Source organism: Peromyscus eremicus, chromosome 4 (genome assembly GCF_949786415.1).
Source record: "Peromyscus eremicus chromosome 4, PerEre_H2_v1, whole genome shotgun sequence".
Classification (NCBI taxonomy): Eukaryota; Metazoa; Chordata; class Mammalia; order Rodentia; family Cricetidae; genus Peromyscus; species Peromyscus eremicus.
In genome coordinates this window covers 81135351-81152811 of record NC_081419.1, presented here as the reverse complement: position 1 = coordinate 81152811, position 17461 = coordinate 81135351, and the positions used below count along the sequence as shown (strand labels likewise).

The 17461-nt window shown below is 38.6% G+C and overlaps 1 protein-coding gene across 1 annotated transcript in view; it reads right to left on the bottom strand.

Moving 5' to 3' along the window:
• Positions 1-17461, bottom strand: part of Dcdc1 (doublecortin domain containing 1) — a gene marked incomplete at its 5' end in the record, with an annotated part of 398886 nt that overhangs the window by 162005 nt on the left and 219420 nt on the right. Inside the window, 3 exons of the mRNA XM_059258913.1 lie at positions 729-789; positions 13336-13454; positions 16612-16737. Of these exons, the coding sequence (XP_059114896.1) occupies positions 729-789; positions 13336-13454; positions 16612-16737 (306 nt within the window). The remainder of the gene's footprint in view (positions 1-728; positions 790-13335; positions 13455-16611; positions 16738-17461) is intronic.

The following is a 17461-nucleotide window of genomic DNA, read 5'->3' as shown; positions in this document are numbered from 1 at the left end:
TCTCTCTCTCTGTGTGTGTGTGTGTGTGTGTGTGTGTGCAGTGTGTGCACATGATTGATGGTGTTCACGTATGGCAGAGGTTCTGGGTCTACCTGGAGCTGGAGTTAAAGGTGTCTGTCATAAGGGTGGTGGGAAGTGAACCTGGGTCCTCTGCAAGAGCAGCACATGCTTTTAACTGCTGAGCCATCTTTCCAGTCCCCAAATTGTATTTTTTAAAGTAGTTTAACTGGAATACCCCCACATGGGGGATAATGCTCCCAGAAATCTTAGACTGTCAAATAGCCCATTCACAAGTATGAGGTATATCTCTCTTCAAGATGCTGGCCAGGGATTGCCAAGAGACCCTCAAACAACACAGTCTCCCACAATTGCACTTGGTTGCCCACCAGAACTTGAAGGCAAAACTCTATTACTAAAGACAACACCTCATCCTTTGGTCCAAAAATCAAGCAGGTACTGAACTAATCTTATTTTAAAGTGTAAAGAAACAAACTCTGAAGTACTGAGTCAATGGATTATGAAAAATTAATTTTCACTTTGAAAAAATGTTTTTTAAAATTAAATAAAAAATCCAGGGCAACCGTTGAGTTAAACTAAAATTTCAGTTTCAAAGCAGAAAGCAATATCATTTGTGCAGATACAGAATCTCTTTCTAAAACAGTTTATTTTACATGAATCTAAGAACAACTTTTCTAAGGAATAAAAGTTGTGGCTTATCCAGTCCTTACCTTAGAATAAATACAGCCATCTGTCCCAAACGTCCACTTCTGGGACTCATCTCCTTCATGTCTGCAAGTGAAAACAGAATATAGACTGTTGCTTCTGCTCCACACAGAAATAGTTCTGAGTTTTAAATCAAATGGTTGGTCACTTTTTCATATAATCTGGCAACAGACCTGCCTCACTCTACTGCTGCAGCACTGTGGTACGCAAAGCCCTGTGTGTGATGTGGTGTGTGTGTGTGTGTGTGTGTGTGTGTGTGTGTGTGTGTGTGTGTGTGTGTGTCTGTGTGTGAAATACGTGTATTTCCAACAACAACACTGACTAGGAGTTTTAGAGATTAAATATATTCAGCAAAGTATTGTAGAGGCTGACACTGCAGCCCATGTCTATAATCCCTGAGGCAGGAAGACGGGGTGCATAAAAACTCAATAAAAAAAGAAGAAGAAAGAGAGGCAGGGGAGAAAGTAGTGGGAGGCTTTGCTGGTTGGATGTTGCAGTGTGCCATGGCCTGGCAACTCTCTCCAAGCTTGGCAACATGGACAATCCCCCAACTCCCTTTCTCTACCTGACCTTATTTGGAGACTGTCTTTAGGCCTGAATGCCTCACTTATCTCTAGTATGACCCTGGACACAGTTCTCTGCAGAAGCTTTCCCCCGCTGCCCATATGGTAATTAGACATTGTGCTAGGGACATTATGATAGGACCATGTTTCCACAAATGATAGCTAAGACTTGTACCAGGAGCTTTGTGATAGGAGTGTGCTGTTTAATCCAAATTAGGTGATTCCCTGGCTACTGTTCCCAACCCTATATATTCCCTATATTCTGGAATGAAGTTGAACTGATTCACTCAAGTTATCTCCTGGAGGCCTACCTCTGTCATGCTCACAGGCCTTACAAAGCTCTCGTCGTCGCTTCTGCACCTTGTTTCATGGATTGGTGGCCAACAGGCAGAGAGGAAAAAGGGACCCTGATGGAAAGGAAGGAAGGAAGGAAGGAAGGAAGGAAGGAAGGAAGGAGGGAGGGAGGGAAGAGAATAAAAAATATAGAAATTTCTACATCTTCCCCCACAAAATAATCCTTCCTGAGAGGAAAGGAGAATGGCTTAACTGTGTTTAAAGTTGAAGATGATGGTGTAGAAAACAATATCATGAAAAAAAAAAAAAAACAGGAACCTCATGCAGCTCTTCTGAGATGGTAGAGGAATTTTGTTAAGGTAAATCATGTATTCTGAACTAAATTTGAACAAGAAGAAACATGAAGTGTAATGAAGCTAATCGTGCCTAATTAACTAATCATGTATTCATTAATATCAAGAAACTTTACAACAGTACGACAAAATGAATTCAATTAAGTGTAACAGGATGTTAAACAGGACTTTTCCTACTGCCTTGGAGTTTTGACAGACCCATCAGAGGTTGAGAATATGAGGTATCAGGAGCTAGTATGTTCTGAAGTTCATTGTAAAGCAAAACAGTTTAGCACACGAGTCCTCCACACACACCCAGCTAAGAGCACAGAAGCTATACTGCAGTGAGTGCTTGCTAGCAACGTGCATTGCCAGGCCCTGTTCTCAGAGGTTTGATGCTGAAGGTCCTGAATCTCAAGTCCAGCAAGCTGCATCCACATGGATTCTGTGCCATTCTAGTTGAAAGAATTTGGGAAATACAGACGAATGTGGTCTCTGGATGAGACTTTGGAAACACGGAACCGTAATGATGCCAGAAGTAAGGAAAGAAGACACAATATTTGTAATTGTGAAATAATAAGAAATAGATTGATTCTGCCTCAGATTTTAGATGCAGAATTCCTTAAATGTCTTGGAACCTTCTGAGTATCAGAACATCTTTGGCTCTAATGATGCAGGTCTCGTGGGCTCCAGGATGACAGCTGGTCACCAGCTTAAAAAGACTGAGTCATGATGCAAGCTTAGAGTTTTCTCTTCACTCCCAACTTCTGGGAAGAGAAGGAAAATACTGGAAATTATGTTACCAATCAATCAGGCCTCCATTCGAAACTATGCTGGTTTTGGTTTGTGAGCACACCCACGTGTCCGGAGGTTGATGTACAGGGTTCCTCAAAGTAGAAAGTTCCTGGAACCGGGACCCTTCCAGCCATGGTTCTGTGTATCTCTGACTACCTGCTGCCTTTGTGTATCCTTCATATAAGTGAGCAAATGCTGTTAAGTGTTTCTGTAAGTTCTGGAAGCCGACCTCACAGTTACTGAATCTGTCCTTCTGACATCTGAAGCTGGTACCGAGGCCTTACCCTGTGGAAGCTAACACTAACTACAACAACTCCATGTCAATGTGCGAACTGAATGGCATGGGTGGACAACCAGCCGATGTCTGTGGAAAAAAAAAAAACCTGACTGTACAAAAAGAATCCTCACATATCAGAAGGGAAGTCTATACAGTAAAGAAGTAGTTTGCTTTCCTATACAGAGATATTATAAAGGGAAAACTGGTAACCACAGCTACAGAGTAGCGGTTAGAGAAGCTGGCTGAAGATTTGTTCCAGAAAACTGGGCCGAATAAGAGAAATGTGACACTACTAAAGAGAATGACTTATTTCCCTTTCTTAGTTATTGAGGTGCTGGGGACTGAGCTAGGCGTCTTCATTCATACCAGACAAGTGTTCTACTAGACTGAGCTGCATCCCAGCCCTATAAAATGAAATTAAATGGATAAGAGGGAGCACAGATGCGAGACAACATAAAACATTTTAATGCTTACATAAAAATGTTAATGAACTAATTTTCAAGGCGAATTCTCCCTGAATAATAATTCCAGTTTTAATCATTAAGCCAACTGAATTGTTGCTCAGTTTAGCCTCAGGTGGGTGATGGAGGCCCTGAGGAGCATTGTTATTGTAGAGTTCCTTGTATAATAATCCATAAAGGTTAGTAAAGCAAACAAGACGCTTTCTTATTTAGTCTTATTATCAGTCTTATTTATTAGGGCTTAAAACTAAAATTATCATCCTGATAATAACAGTATATCCTGGAGACAGTGCACAGACTGAAAATTCAACTTGAACTGAGGAGGAGTTACCCTACTCTTCATCTTCCTTCATGGACAATAAAGTGAGATACAGAAAGGTAAGGTGGGCTGGCCAGAATGACAGCCACGGGCAGTGTGCAGTGGTCCTAGACTTCAGACCCTAACCTCCAGCCCAGAACTGCCTCAGTTCCATTAGAAGCCTGTAACACTAGCCATTTTTACATCACCTCAAGCAGAGTATTAATATTCACATTGTAGCATCATTGGTTCTAATCTGAATATAATCTCAGTGACTTAACATATCAATACATGTATAAATATTTTAATAAAATTATGTTAAAATGCTCACCAAATAGTTTCATGTTGGGATTTTCTACCCAATACTGACAATGCTCATATTTTAACAACTAAATAGAGAAAAATATTGTTTAAAAACAATATTGTTGGTTAAAGATTATCAGTTTAGAAGTTATAAATGTTCTTTATTTTTATTTTAAACTTTCTTACTAAAAAACACATTGCAAATAAAAAAAAAATCACACAGTGAAATTAACCAGACCACAAAATTGTACAATTCACTAAACTTCTACACTGTTAGAATAAACATTTTATTTTTTATTTATTTGTTCATTTATTTTTTTGGTGTTTTGAGACTCAGTTTCTCTGAGTAGTCCTGGTTGTCCTGGAACTCACTCTGTAGACCAGGCTGGCCTAGAGCTGAGAGATCCGCCTGCCTCTGCCTCCTGAGTGCTGGGATTAAAGGTGTGTGCCACCCCTCCTGACTAGAGTAACCATTTAAAAAAGTTATATAAGCACACATATATATTATATATGTGTTTTTAAGTAAGATTATAAAATAATATTTCTACCAATGGCTTTTTTCAAACCTCCCTAGATTGTTTATCACTTGGTCCCTTTCTCCTTCTATATCACCCACCCCACTTCCTCCAGTTAGCTATAGACAATCAATGGCTGCTGAGAGAGAGAGAACCAGTTTTCCCCAAGGATGAGTCCCCTGGTAGGTTATCCACCCCCAAGTGGTCAGTACTAAATGTGTTCATATGAGCAATCCCAACAGACTCTGCGGTTGTATGTGTGTATGAATACATGTGTGTATGTGTGTAACAACAATAGCTGTAAGAGAAGGATTCAGAAAGCATAAGATAAGTTGAAGTGGGGGAGAGAGGAAATGATGTAAATATAACACTCATGCATGAATTATTTTTAAAAATAAAACATTTAAGTTAAATTTAAAACAGTGATTACTTTGATGGGAATATGCTATATTGTGATCAATTTTTGATCATGTTTGTAATGAGTCAGAATTCAGTGCAATTTTATTGCTTACAGGCCATCCTTCCCATTGAAGAAATTATTGTGAACATATTTAACATCAAATGAAGTTTATAAATTTTCAAAGTCCTTCACCTGTGATCAGTAACTAATATTTCAATGCTAACTATCAAAACCTATAAAATTTAAAGTTCTGCCTGGAATAAATTATGGTTTTAATTTTGGCTTTTTAAATCATGGCACCTTTCTCCAAGAATAGTAAACATAATAGGAAAGATCCCCACAGTCAGACAACTATAGAAACAGAATCCATGCATGTGCTTAGAGATAATCCTACTACTAGGTACAGGACAGGAGACTAGAGTTCTCTTCTAACAAATAGATACATATAAAACATATCAGAATGTTCCTACCCTAAAATCCATAATAAATCCATTGTGGGAAAAGGTTTTCAAATGATTTTTTGGCTGTTTAGAGGATTTGAAAGACCGTCTTGGTGTTAAAGACAATAGGATACACCTGGATAAGCAATTGAGAAACAGTTCTGAAAGGAATGTCAGTTTCCTAGCTTCTGTCATGTTTAGTCACCTCTTTAACTTGGTTTGCGCACACATTTGCCTAGTCAATTTTAGTAGAAACATGTAGCTTTATATCATCAATAAGACTTGAGAGTTTGCTAACAGCTTTCCTATGGGGAACCTCAAATTGATATATAATTCCTTTACATTTTATCAAGGTCATTAAGAAAACAAAACTGACAAGTGCCACGTCAGTAAGATGAGAAGATATCAGTCTAATGTGTAACAACTTACTCACAAAACAAAAATTTTATGCATAAAATTGCATTTTATTTTTCAAGAAATTTTATATATTGTTTAAAAGTCAAATTTAGAGGGTGGGGGGTGGCTCCATGGTTAAGAGTGGAGAACCCCACATTCAGTTCCCAGTATCCACTGTGACAGCTCACAACTGCCTATCATTTTAGTGCTAGATAATCCAACACCCTCTTCCAGCTGCTGCTCTCGCATGAACACACACACACACACACACACACACACACACACACAAACATACACAAAATTAAAACTAAAATAACTCATTTTAAAAGTTAAATTTAGATCTCACATGCAATGGTGCATGTTGATGATATTAGACTGATTTATAGGACAATATGATGGACTTTCCTTTCTTGGTCAATAAACATTAAACTCAAAAGCTTTCCAGGAATAAATAAAGGCAATAATAGTAGCAATAAACACCATCAATAGTGAGAAAGGGGGATAAATGGAGGAGATGTTCTCTGTCCTTGAGACAGTAAATACATTATAAATATATTATGATATAATATATCATAAATATAACAGAAGCTGAACTGAGGTTAAAAGGCCTTAGTTCTAGTCCTTGATTTGACCTTCAGTAGATCATCTAGGTTCCAAGGCTTCTAGAAATAAAATTTATCATAGTGACGTTGATATTATCACCACATCTCCACCACTACTGTGAAGGGAGGGTTAGGAGTGGAAACTTTTCTGAGTCTTTTCTTTTCTGAAAGAATGTAGCTCCTGAGACTATTTCATTTCAGGTTCTCATATTGTGAGGGAAACTCAGGACTATGTCATGGCAAGTCTATCAATTACTACTCCACTGACTGTTGATGCATAGGTGTCTATTTAAGTGGCATAGGTATTAGTTGACTAGATATTGAACTAGCAGTCTTTCAGCCATTTGTGCCTCTGCTGAAATAGTCTATTTATTAGATAGTAGATACAAGGAAGTAGGTAGCCCATGGCCACAGTTCAGGAGAAAGCGTCATCATTTCCTAGTTGACAATAAAGAGGGAGAACGATTGTCATGCTTCCTGGTCACAAATCCATTTTTCCAGCCTCAGATGACTCTGGTGTCCCCCTGTGCTACCTAGGGTAAATGCAAAATCCATACAGAGAACAAAGAGCAGCAGTCCCCCACCCCATTGTTAATGTAGTGAAATAGTCAAGCCATCCACATGCTATGAAACCACACACGGGCAATTGTTCTGTCTATTCCTGGCTTTATGACAGAGTTACTGGTCAGCTTGATGCCATAGTCTGTAGTTACACAGCTATACTCTTTGGATGTGTTCAGAGATGACTTTAAGCCCGTGTGTTAACTTGTCTTGGTAATATTGACCACTCATCACTGCAAATCCAACAAGACTTAAGTAACATTTAAAAAGCAGATGTATGCATATAGCTACAACTGAAATAGTAATGCCAAAGTAAAGAAAACAATAAAGATGATATCATTTGGACAGCATCCCATGAGAGTCTGAAGTCTTCTTTATAGATCCTTTAAACCTGCAAGGTAGAGAATTTAGCCTGTTTATTCTGACTCAGAAGACCACAGACCAAAGTACACCACAGACACTCTTCAACATTCCCACTAATCCCTTGACTCTTAAACAAGGGCTGTGGATTCAAAAGCCTTTAAGACCCAGACAAGTATTTTAAATGCATGGAACAGGCTGAAGCTATGTGAGGACACCACTTTAGGAAATGGCCGAGAATACAGCAAACAAGTGTGTATGTGTAATCGGGACCACTCGGCTCATGCCTGGTTGGTGTAATGACAAAATGTAAGTCTGATGCTACTGATGTTTTCAAGAAAAGCTAGAAAGGTATTTTAATACTAAAATGTCTTTCCCATATATCCTAAAATGTAGCATCAATTTTCAGTGGTAGTCTGAAAAGCACCTTTGGTTCTATTGATCTGTAAGCTGTTCCAAATGCCTTTTGGAATGAAGTGTCTTTTCATGACTTTAAGAGTGTTCTGGTCGCTTGGTAATGCCATTGTTGGTTTGCCTTTCATCCACTGGTGGTCCGATCCACGGAACAGAAAAAGCATATTAAAAAAGAAAAACTAAGTGCAGGCCTGCTATCGTGACTATGAATAAGATGACTGACAGCAAATGAGACATGGTTGCACTAATGAGGCATGATATGTTTACAATATTCTTTGGGAGTTGTCAGCTGCCTCTTTAAATGCTAGTTCTATTATCTTTAGCTTACAAAAGGCTACATTCTGATTTCTAGCCTTTGTTAAAATCATATTAGACTATACCACGGCAGAAGAAAAAAAATTGTCTCTGGAAGTGGTTGTCACATGATATTTATTGTTATTCATAGTGAAATGTGAGTACCTCAAAATATAAGTCATATAAGTACGTTAGATGCTTGAGCAAAGATGTATTTGAAAGAATACATACCCAGAAATAAGGTACCTTTCAAACATTTTGGGCCTACTGATATTTTTTTAAAAATAAAACACACCTTTGTGTTTTCCAAATATTCGGCTGTTCTAGCTCTACCTTGAAATGGACTATTCTCTTGCCCCTCACCTAACTTCCAAGCCGAATCAGTACAAAGGCAGATGAGACTCATTTGTGCATAGGAATCTTCCTTCCTCCCAACTACTCTGCGTTCCTCCCACCTCCCCTCCCTCTTGGTCCTTCATTCTTTTCTAGATTATAAAATCACTTCTTGTAAATAGACATTTTCAAAGTTAAGCTTATGCTTTCTATTTCAGTGATAGGACCTCAAATATCTTAGACCAGTGAGTCTCAAACTGTGGGTTGTGACCCCTTTAGGAGTCAAATGACCCTTTCACAGGGCCGCATATCAGATATCCCGCACATCAGATGTTTACTTTATGGCTCATAACAGTAGAAAAATTACAGTTATAAAGCAGCAATGAAATAATTTAATGGGGGTCACCACAACATGAGGAACTGTATTAAAGGTTAGAGCATTAGGAAGGTAAGGCTGAGAATCACTGGGCTAGACTGACCTCAAACTCACTATGTTCTGGAGGATGACTTTGAATTTCTGATCCTCCTGCCTCCACCTCCCCAAACTTGCTGCATTTTTTTAAACTGGCATCTCTTTCCCTGCTTTCAGGACATTGAGCTTCACTACCACTGACTCACTATCCTAACCACAATAGGAAGAAGATCTGGATAGGTTCAGGTCAGTCCACTGAACAGATGATGCTCTGCTGTCAGAATCCACTGTGGCCAGAGAGAACCCTGGGCATCATGAGCAAGACCAGTGAACAGGACACTCCCAAACACCTGCTGTTTAGACTGTGGATGTCAGTCAGATCTCTCTCTCTCTCTCTCTTTCTCTCTCTCTCTCTCTCTCTCTCTCTCTCTCTCTCTCTCTCTCTCTCTCTCTCTCTCTCCTTTCTCCTCTCTCTTCTTCTCTCTCCCTCTCTAACAAAACCATAACTCAGTTATTCCCTACTCATTTTCAATTTTTGTTTATTTTTTTAGTTTGTATTTAGTCTTTTCAAGGAGCTTTATTTGGAGCTTCAAGTAGCTTTGCTTATTCTATTTATCATATAACATGTCAGTTGTACAATTGACAGGCATATATTTAAAGAATAAAATATGAAACTTTGAAATATGCATATACTTTGAAATCATCATCTCAGTCATAATAACAAACATTTCTATGTCTCTCAATCTCCTCCCCAGAAGGAAATCACTCCTAAAGCTTTCTGGTGCATCTTTGAAAACTTTTTATTATATTTTTGTCTGTGCTCCATGTGCATGTAGTGCCCACAGAGGGGAAGAGGGCATCGGATCTCCTGGAACTGAAGTTATAGACAATTATGAACTGCCACGTGGGTGCTGGGAATTGAATCCAGGTCTTCTGGGAAAGCAGCCATCTCTCCAGCCCCTGTGAGTTTTTTAAAATCCTACTTTCTGGCCTCCCCACTTTCTTATCTCTAGTCAGTCAGTGACCTGCATTCTAGAGTTCTAGATTATTGAGAATTTATTCAAATTGCACGTGAATGAAGTCAAGTGGTATGGACTTTTTTTTTTTAACTTTCTGTTAGCAAAATTCCTTTGAGATTCTATTCCTACTGTTGCATTACTAAGAACCGATTCCCTTTTATTGACTGGCATCATTCTTTAGAAAACATAATTTGCTTATTTTTCCTATGTAGATGGATGTTTGGGTTATTTCTAGCTTTGCCATCTTTTGGAGTAAAGCTGTTGTGAACATCCATGTACAAGTCTTTGTAGGAACACATACTTTCATTTTCTTTGGATAAATTCCTCAGAGTAGGATAGCCAGGCCATGAGTAGAAAAGTGTTTGTATTCTGTAGAAGTTTAAACTAGCTCTCAAATTGTTTTCCATTTCCATCAGCTAAGAGTGATGAAAGCGCTACTTGTTAATACTCTAACTTAGTCTTCGGAATATTAGCCATGTTACTAGATTCACAATAGCACTTCATTGTAAGCCGACCTTTGTGTTTTATTTTCATTAAGTTCAAATACTTGCTAATTTATATTTTAATGTCTCCTTTGGTGCATGGGGTATTTAGAAATGTCTAAATATTTGGAGGTATCACAGAAAGCTTTATCCTTTTGAGTTCATTTCTCTTTTCTTCTTTCAATATATGCTGGGGATTGAATCTGTACACTCTACCACTGAGCTAAATGCTGCCCCCTCCTGCTATTGATACCTAATTTAACTCTATATGGTCAGAGAATATATTTTATCTTATTTGAAATCTGTTAGAGTTGTTGAGATTTGTTTTATTGGTAGAATATAGACTATTCTGATCACTATGCAGTTCCCTTAAAAAGGAATGTCTTCAGGGAACATTACTCACTTCGGATGCAGACATAGATAAATCAATATCCTCTAACCAGGAAACTCTCTCCCTCCTGGATAATATTCATACTGCTGAAAGGTGCTATGCAGGCTGCTAGGGGAGAAAAGACATCAATGGTCTTACCTGATACTGGATCTTAAGTGCTACAAATATGACCTACCAGGAAAGATGTACCCACTGGTGCAATAGTGGCAAGACCGGATGGGTACCAACCACCCTGGATTGAATGTGAGATCTGCTCCATTAGAGAGAATTGATGCTTTGTCCTGTAAACATGGTCAAAACCTCTGGCTAGCAAAGTCATAGGCTCAAGGAGAAATCCTTTAATGCTGCTTTGCTAAGTAATCATGTTGTCAAACTGTTTTCTAAATATTTATGTTTTTATCCACATACTTGTTCAGTTCTCAACCCTGGGGAGAGATGCCTCTCCTTGTAATGGGTAGTGGTTAATTCAGAAATTCATAACTGTTCAAAGTGCTGAGAATAAGCTGCTTTACATGTTCAGCCACAGATGGAACATCTATATAAACATCTATCCACTAATGCTCAAGGAATATGGTAGAACAGGGGACAGAAAGAACTGAAAAGCCAGAGGAGAGGGAAGAGCACTATGAAAGGATGTCCTCTGGGTATAACATGACTGTTACACACATGAACACACAACATCTGTGGTTACCTGCGTAAGACCTGCACAAGATTAAGCCAGTTACAAATCCTAGCATGGAGACCCCACCCCTACTTGAAGAGATATTGACAGTTGATTGTGACTACATGAGAGTCACTTTTCTTTGAGGGGTGGCCACTGATAGGTTGCCCGTGTCCTACTAGTTAATCCACAGTCATGTACATATATACAGCAGTGACTGGGCTCAGTGCTAATTAAAAAATTAGGACTATCTAGAGGGGAAATATATTGTCTAGAGGGCCAAGTGGAATTGGAGGGAAAGAGGGGGGGACAGGTATGACTAAAATGCATTGTATACATCTATGAATTTTCAAAGAATAAAAAAAATATCTTTAAGAAGGTATGGAGACTGCTCAGGCAATAAAGTGATTCCAGTGCAACCACGAGGATCAAATAGAACGTCAGGCACCATGACGTGCACTTGTACTCCTAGCACTGGGAATGCAGAGACAGCATTTAAATCAATCAATCAATCCTAGTTATAGCATTAGGTATAACCGTAAAAGCTAAAAGAGAAAAGTGATTTGCCTAATAAGACACAATTACAGATATTCCATGATAAAATGTGTGATTTTAAAAACATTGATATTTCCTTTTCCTGTGTGCCTCTCTCCCACCCACCCCCAACTTCTAAGGTGTTCTGTTACAACAGCAGACACTTGCTGTCAATTATTTGACTTGACTGTGTCCTATTAAACAGTGTAGTGTCGTGCCTAAGCAGTCCATTGACTGCTTGAGTTTGTTTTCCTGTGCAGCCATCTAAAAGGTATGACCTTGAACAAGAGATTTGTCTCTGAACTTCAGTGCAGATAATCATGATAATCACCTTACCAGACTGACATGAGATTTAAATGTAGCAATGCAACATTGAGAAATCAGAATGGCATCTGGGGCAAAAGTGCATGGTTGTTGTGAGAATAAGTTGTGCAGCCAGGGTTTACACCTAGAAATTTGACTCTGTAGATGGTGTTTTTAATCACTGTGTGGTACGTTATGCCTGCTGGACAGACTGCTTTTCATGTTACATTTTCCCTTCTGTATCCACAGCTGGGTCAGCCTCCCTGATGCCTAAGTATCATGATTCTGGCTTCATCTCTATGTACATCCTTATCCAGCCAAACTATCTAAATCATGACTCTCTATGTACTAAAATACAACAATGCTTGTTCTTGTCAATATTAAGTTAAATCAAAGGTGATGCATGCTACAAAAATAGAGCACACCTTTAATCCCAGCAACCAGGAGGCAGAGGCAGAAAGAGCTCTGTGAGTTTGAGCCAGCCTGGTCTACATAGTGAGTTCCAGGACAGCCAGAACTAGAGGATAGAGAGATCTTGTCTTGAAAGAAAGAAGGAAAGGAAGGAAGGAAGGAAGGAAGGAGGAAGGAAGGAAGGAAGGAAGGATGGATCTTGGAAATAATACCTTGTAGGTGATTGGATGTAAACCAACTTCCTGCCTCAGTGGGTTTTTTTTATTTAAAAAAAAATTAAACTTTTATTTTAAAAAATTTCCAACCATATCTTCTGTAAGAAAAAAAATATGATAGACAGAGGCTATTTCTGGCCCACTCCAAGTCAGCCATTGTTTTATCTCCATAATTTTACTTTTACAGTATTCCATGTTCAAAAATATGGAGAAAAAGTTAAAAGCACACATGCTAATTTCAGTTTTCTAATTTACAATAAAGATGGACACAATGCAAGGAGCCCTCACAGAGTAAATAAAGCTCACGTGGCTTGTTACCTGCATAGAAACATTTGAAGTCAATATTTCTCTTTTTAGCATTTAGTTTACTACCAAACTAAGTGACATAAATTTTCAAGATTCTTCTAGATTAAAACAGACATGTTAATGTAAGGTTTAAATGCCTAGTGATTGTTCTATCCAAGCCAGAAAATATCTCAATACACCTGCTCAGAATTTGCAAAATTAAAATGTGTTGTTTTGAGCCAGATCACTCAGAAGCATTACCTTTTCTGTAGCAGTAATTTATATCCTTCCAGTGATGTCCCCTGGGTGCTCTTGACTCTGACTGGAGGACCAACAGCCAGGCAGCCTTGAGTTATCGCTCTGCTCAGGATCATCCCAGTCTTCCAATGAAAGGGAAGGGAGAAAAGGGTCTAAATAAGTTAAAAGAACCAGAAAATTCAACAATGTGTCACAAATAGTGAGGTCATTATGCCTGGATAAGCCTGGATATTAACAGTGGCTCAAAGTGAAATACTACCCACAACTTAGCAGTCAGTGAGCTCTACTCAGAAGCAGCGATCCTCTGGCCTACAAGGGTGGCATTTTACAGTTGAACGCAAAATAAAACAGACCTTGATATCTTCATTTGTCCTTCTTTTCTGTGCATATTTCACAGTGTAGTGACTTGGGGTCCATCACGTGTCACTTGCTAGAGTTATAACTACAGAGCTTCCTTGAAATCAGTATGCACAGACAAACATGTGCAGTGAACTGAGAGGATTGGAACAAATCCTCAACCTTCATATCAATTTAAAGTTTTACTCTGGGTCTTAATACCATGGGTTAAAACTGTATGGAGGTGGTAGTCCATGACCTCTTTGTCTTAAATGTAAGCATTCTCTATCAAGAAAATTAATTTAGAATATTGTAAAATGATTACTTAATAATAATTTTCCTATTTAGTGAATTAGCTCATTTTAAATGAATTACAATGACAGAGAGATTTATACATACCCATTGGGGATGATGGCATGCAAAATTCTGTATTATATCACAGAAAGGGACTTATTGTTAAAGGCAGAAAGGGGAAGTTTCTATGTACATTCATTTTTTTCTTGTTTCCTTTATAGCATATAACTTTTGCTTTTCAGGTTTTTGTTGTGTAAAAGAGAAATACATGGTGACCTAGAAAATGTTTCTGTAAACAATTTGGGTGGTAATAAGTACTTGCAATCCTTGCATGTGTAAATGTGTTTGTCTGTACAGAAAAGGGAAAGGCTTGCAGAAAGGAAAAAAGACATTGTTGAGCATCCTCTATATCAGATGTCATGCCACAACAGCAGACCTATTTTCTGATTTCTACTTTGGTGTAACTTTGCAAGGAAGGCATGACTAACTCCATTTTACAGTTAAAGAAACTATGTCTCAGTGTACTCAAATCGCTTTCTCTAGGCTACACAAAAAGTCCAGGAAAACTGCACTCTTGGGGCAAGAATTTCAATCACTTTAAGGAAATATTACAAATACAAGTTGTATAGTATAGTGAGAGTCTAGAAATAAATACCATGAAATGACAGAAGATGAGACTTAGAAAAGGGCTTTCTGTGGTGATACATTGTGAACCCTAATAAACTTGCCTGAGGATCAGAGGACAGAGCCAGCCACTAGATTAGACATAGAGGCCGGGCAGTGGTGGCACACACCTTTAATCCTAGCACTTGAGATCTCATGCCTTTGCTTGGGAAAGACACATGCCTTTAATCCCAGGACGTAATATGGCAGGACAGAGAAAGGTATATAAGGCATGAGGAAACAGGAACTCACTCTCTTTAGGCTGAGGATTTTGTAGAGGTAAGAACTATTGGCTGGTTGTTCTACTTCTCTGATCTTTCAGCTCTCATCCTGATATCTGGCTCGGGGTTTTTTTATTAAAAGACCATCTAAGATTTGAACACTGGCCTTCCATAGCCCCTAATCCATTTCATTTAGGATGAGAAGTCCTAACTCTACATGCCACGTGTGATTAGACGGCAGTCGCCCAGCTATTCCGTGGCAGGGCTAGGAGGAAGACACTCTTAGCATGTTCACAAATTGATCGGATACAAAGCCGGTTTTGTAATACAGAAGAAAAGCTTAATTTATAAAGTCAGACCAACAATCCTTCCCTTGTTATTACTAGCCTCGGTTTCTTAAACTGTGTAAATGCTATGGTTATGATATAAAATGTCCTCAAAGAGCTCATGTATGAGGCCTGTTCCCCATTCATGGATCTAATCACTGAAGAGTGACTGGATCAAAAGGTTCTGATCTAATCATGAATAAATCCATTGGTGGATTCATGGTTTAAGTATGTGGCATTGGGAAATACAATCTGGATGAAGAAGAAGTTCCCTGAGAACTGTCTTTGAAAACTGGTCCCTTCTTGTCTCTACTTCCTGACTGCAATGAGGCTAGCAGTTGTCCTTCTGCTGTGTCCTTCAACCATGATGTTCTGCCTTGTCTTGGACTATGGGGCCAGCTGACCATGGACTGGGGTCTGTAAAGCCATGAACTAACACAAATCTTCCCTCCTCTCGTTGCTTTCTCAGATATATTCTAACACTAACAGAAGTAAAAAGCTAACATAATGCTGAAAACCAGGTAAAAAGAACTAATGGTTAATAGGTCTTAAGGCTGGGCACAGACATCAGATACATCTCACCCAACATGGTCCTATATTATTATCTGAAATGAACATTGTATCTTAGTACCTTCATATCTTAATTTCTGTAAGTTTGTTCTTGTCTATCAGAGAATCATAGAATAACCAGGGTAATCCAGGATTTTATGTGAGAAATGGTTTCAATGCCTTTCTCCACCACCACAGATTAAGTGTCACCAAACTTAATTGGATGGTTTCATGTGACTCGAAATGTTTAGACAGTAGTAGAGCATCCTGATGTGAATGGTGGCAAAGGAAAAATAAAAGAACAAACATAAGATGTGCCATCTTTTTCCAGATAAAGTATGTATTTGCAAGCAGTATTTTAATAGTAAAAGGGTAGGAGGCAATTATATTTCCTCATATATGTCAGATCTAATTATAAATTAATAAAGAAAAATGAAGATTTCCTACATAGATTATAAACTGTTCACATTTTATACTGAGAATCTTCTTTTAAAACTGTCCTTGATAACATGTATGAAAAATCATAATATGGTGTTAATCTATTAGGCCAAGTGATGCTGAGCTGGGTAAAGATCAACAATGAAGACTCAGACACCTGTCATGAAAATCCATCAGTCTCTGGGGTTCATACAAGCTCTGTGTTTGGTTTAAGCATACTCTGAGAAGTAAACTAATCAGGATGTCTAAAAGGATACTGAGTGCCTGTTGGTGATCTACATAAATCTTCTGCTTTAGAGAACACTAAGAGCAGAAAAGATGTTCTTAATAGTCCGCATTTAACATGCTTTCACTTGCATGCTTAGATGCAAGAGGGCCCCAGTTTCTGGAGCAGCACAACATGGCAGCAAACAAGGAGAAGTCATTTGGTAAGAGCAGATGCGCCTAGGTACCTTGGTGATCAGCCACACGCTGGCTGCAGGCCAGGACACTTTCTGGTTCCTGCTGTTCACTTCCCTCCTTGAGGAACTGTGCTTTCTGATGGATACAGAGGCATAAAGAACAATATTGGGATCTGCCTGCATCACAAGGAGAAGGATACCCTTTTAATTCATGATCTGAAAAACGAATATTCTTCAACACACTTACTCAAAAGGAATGAACCATGCCAGAACATTGGGTTTTAAGATGGAGGGGGTATCTTCAACATCAGTATGCAGCCTCATTTAATTCAGTTCATATTTGTTGATTGTCAGTACTGATGTGCAATGATCCTGTCTGTGTGGCATGGGATATTATAAAATATTTCTCATGCTTTAAAAAGGTCCCCCCCCCCACATACACACACAGAAAGAAAAAAATTTCATGTTAAACACTATGCAAATAATTAAATTGCATTAGAGGCATCAAAAAATAGGCTCATTTTTGTTATAAAAATAAAATTAAGAATCTTGAAAGAGTCGTGTGCTATACCTCTTAAAGAATGAAGCTGATATAGATGATAAAGAGCAAGATGCTATCAAAAGCAAAGTAATTTTAGTCCATGTATCTTAGAATTTCTTAGTAGAGTTAAAAGGTAAATGCTGTCCAACTGCAGAAAGCATCAGGTGAAGCAGAGAGATGGCACAAGCTGTCACCAGGATCTAGATCCCAGCAAGGTTTAGTAAAGGTTGGTACACCATGGGGTGACATCATGGACTGTAGAATGGAGACGCTAAAGACAGGGGAATAATCGGGAGTCTACATACTCTCCTGAGAATAAAAACATATTAACTAAGACTTCTGAGCTTGAAGAGTCACTGG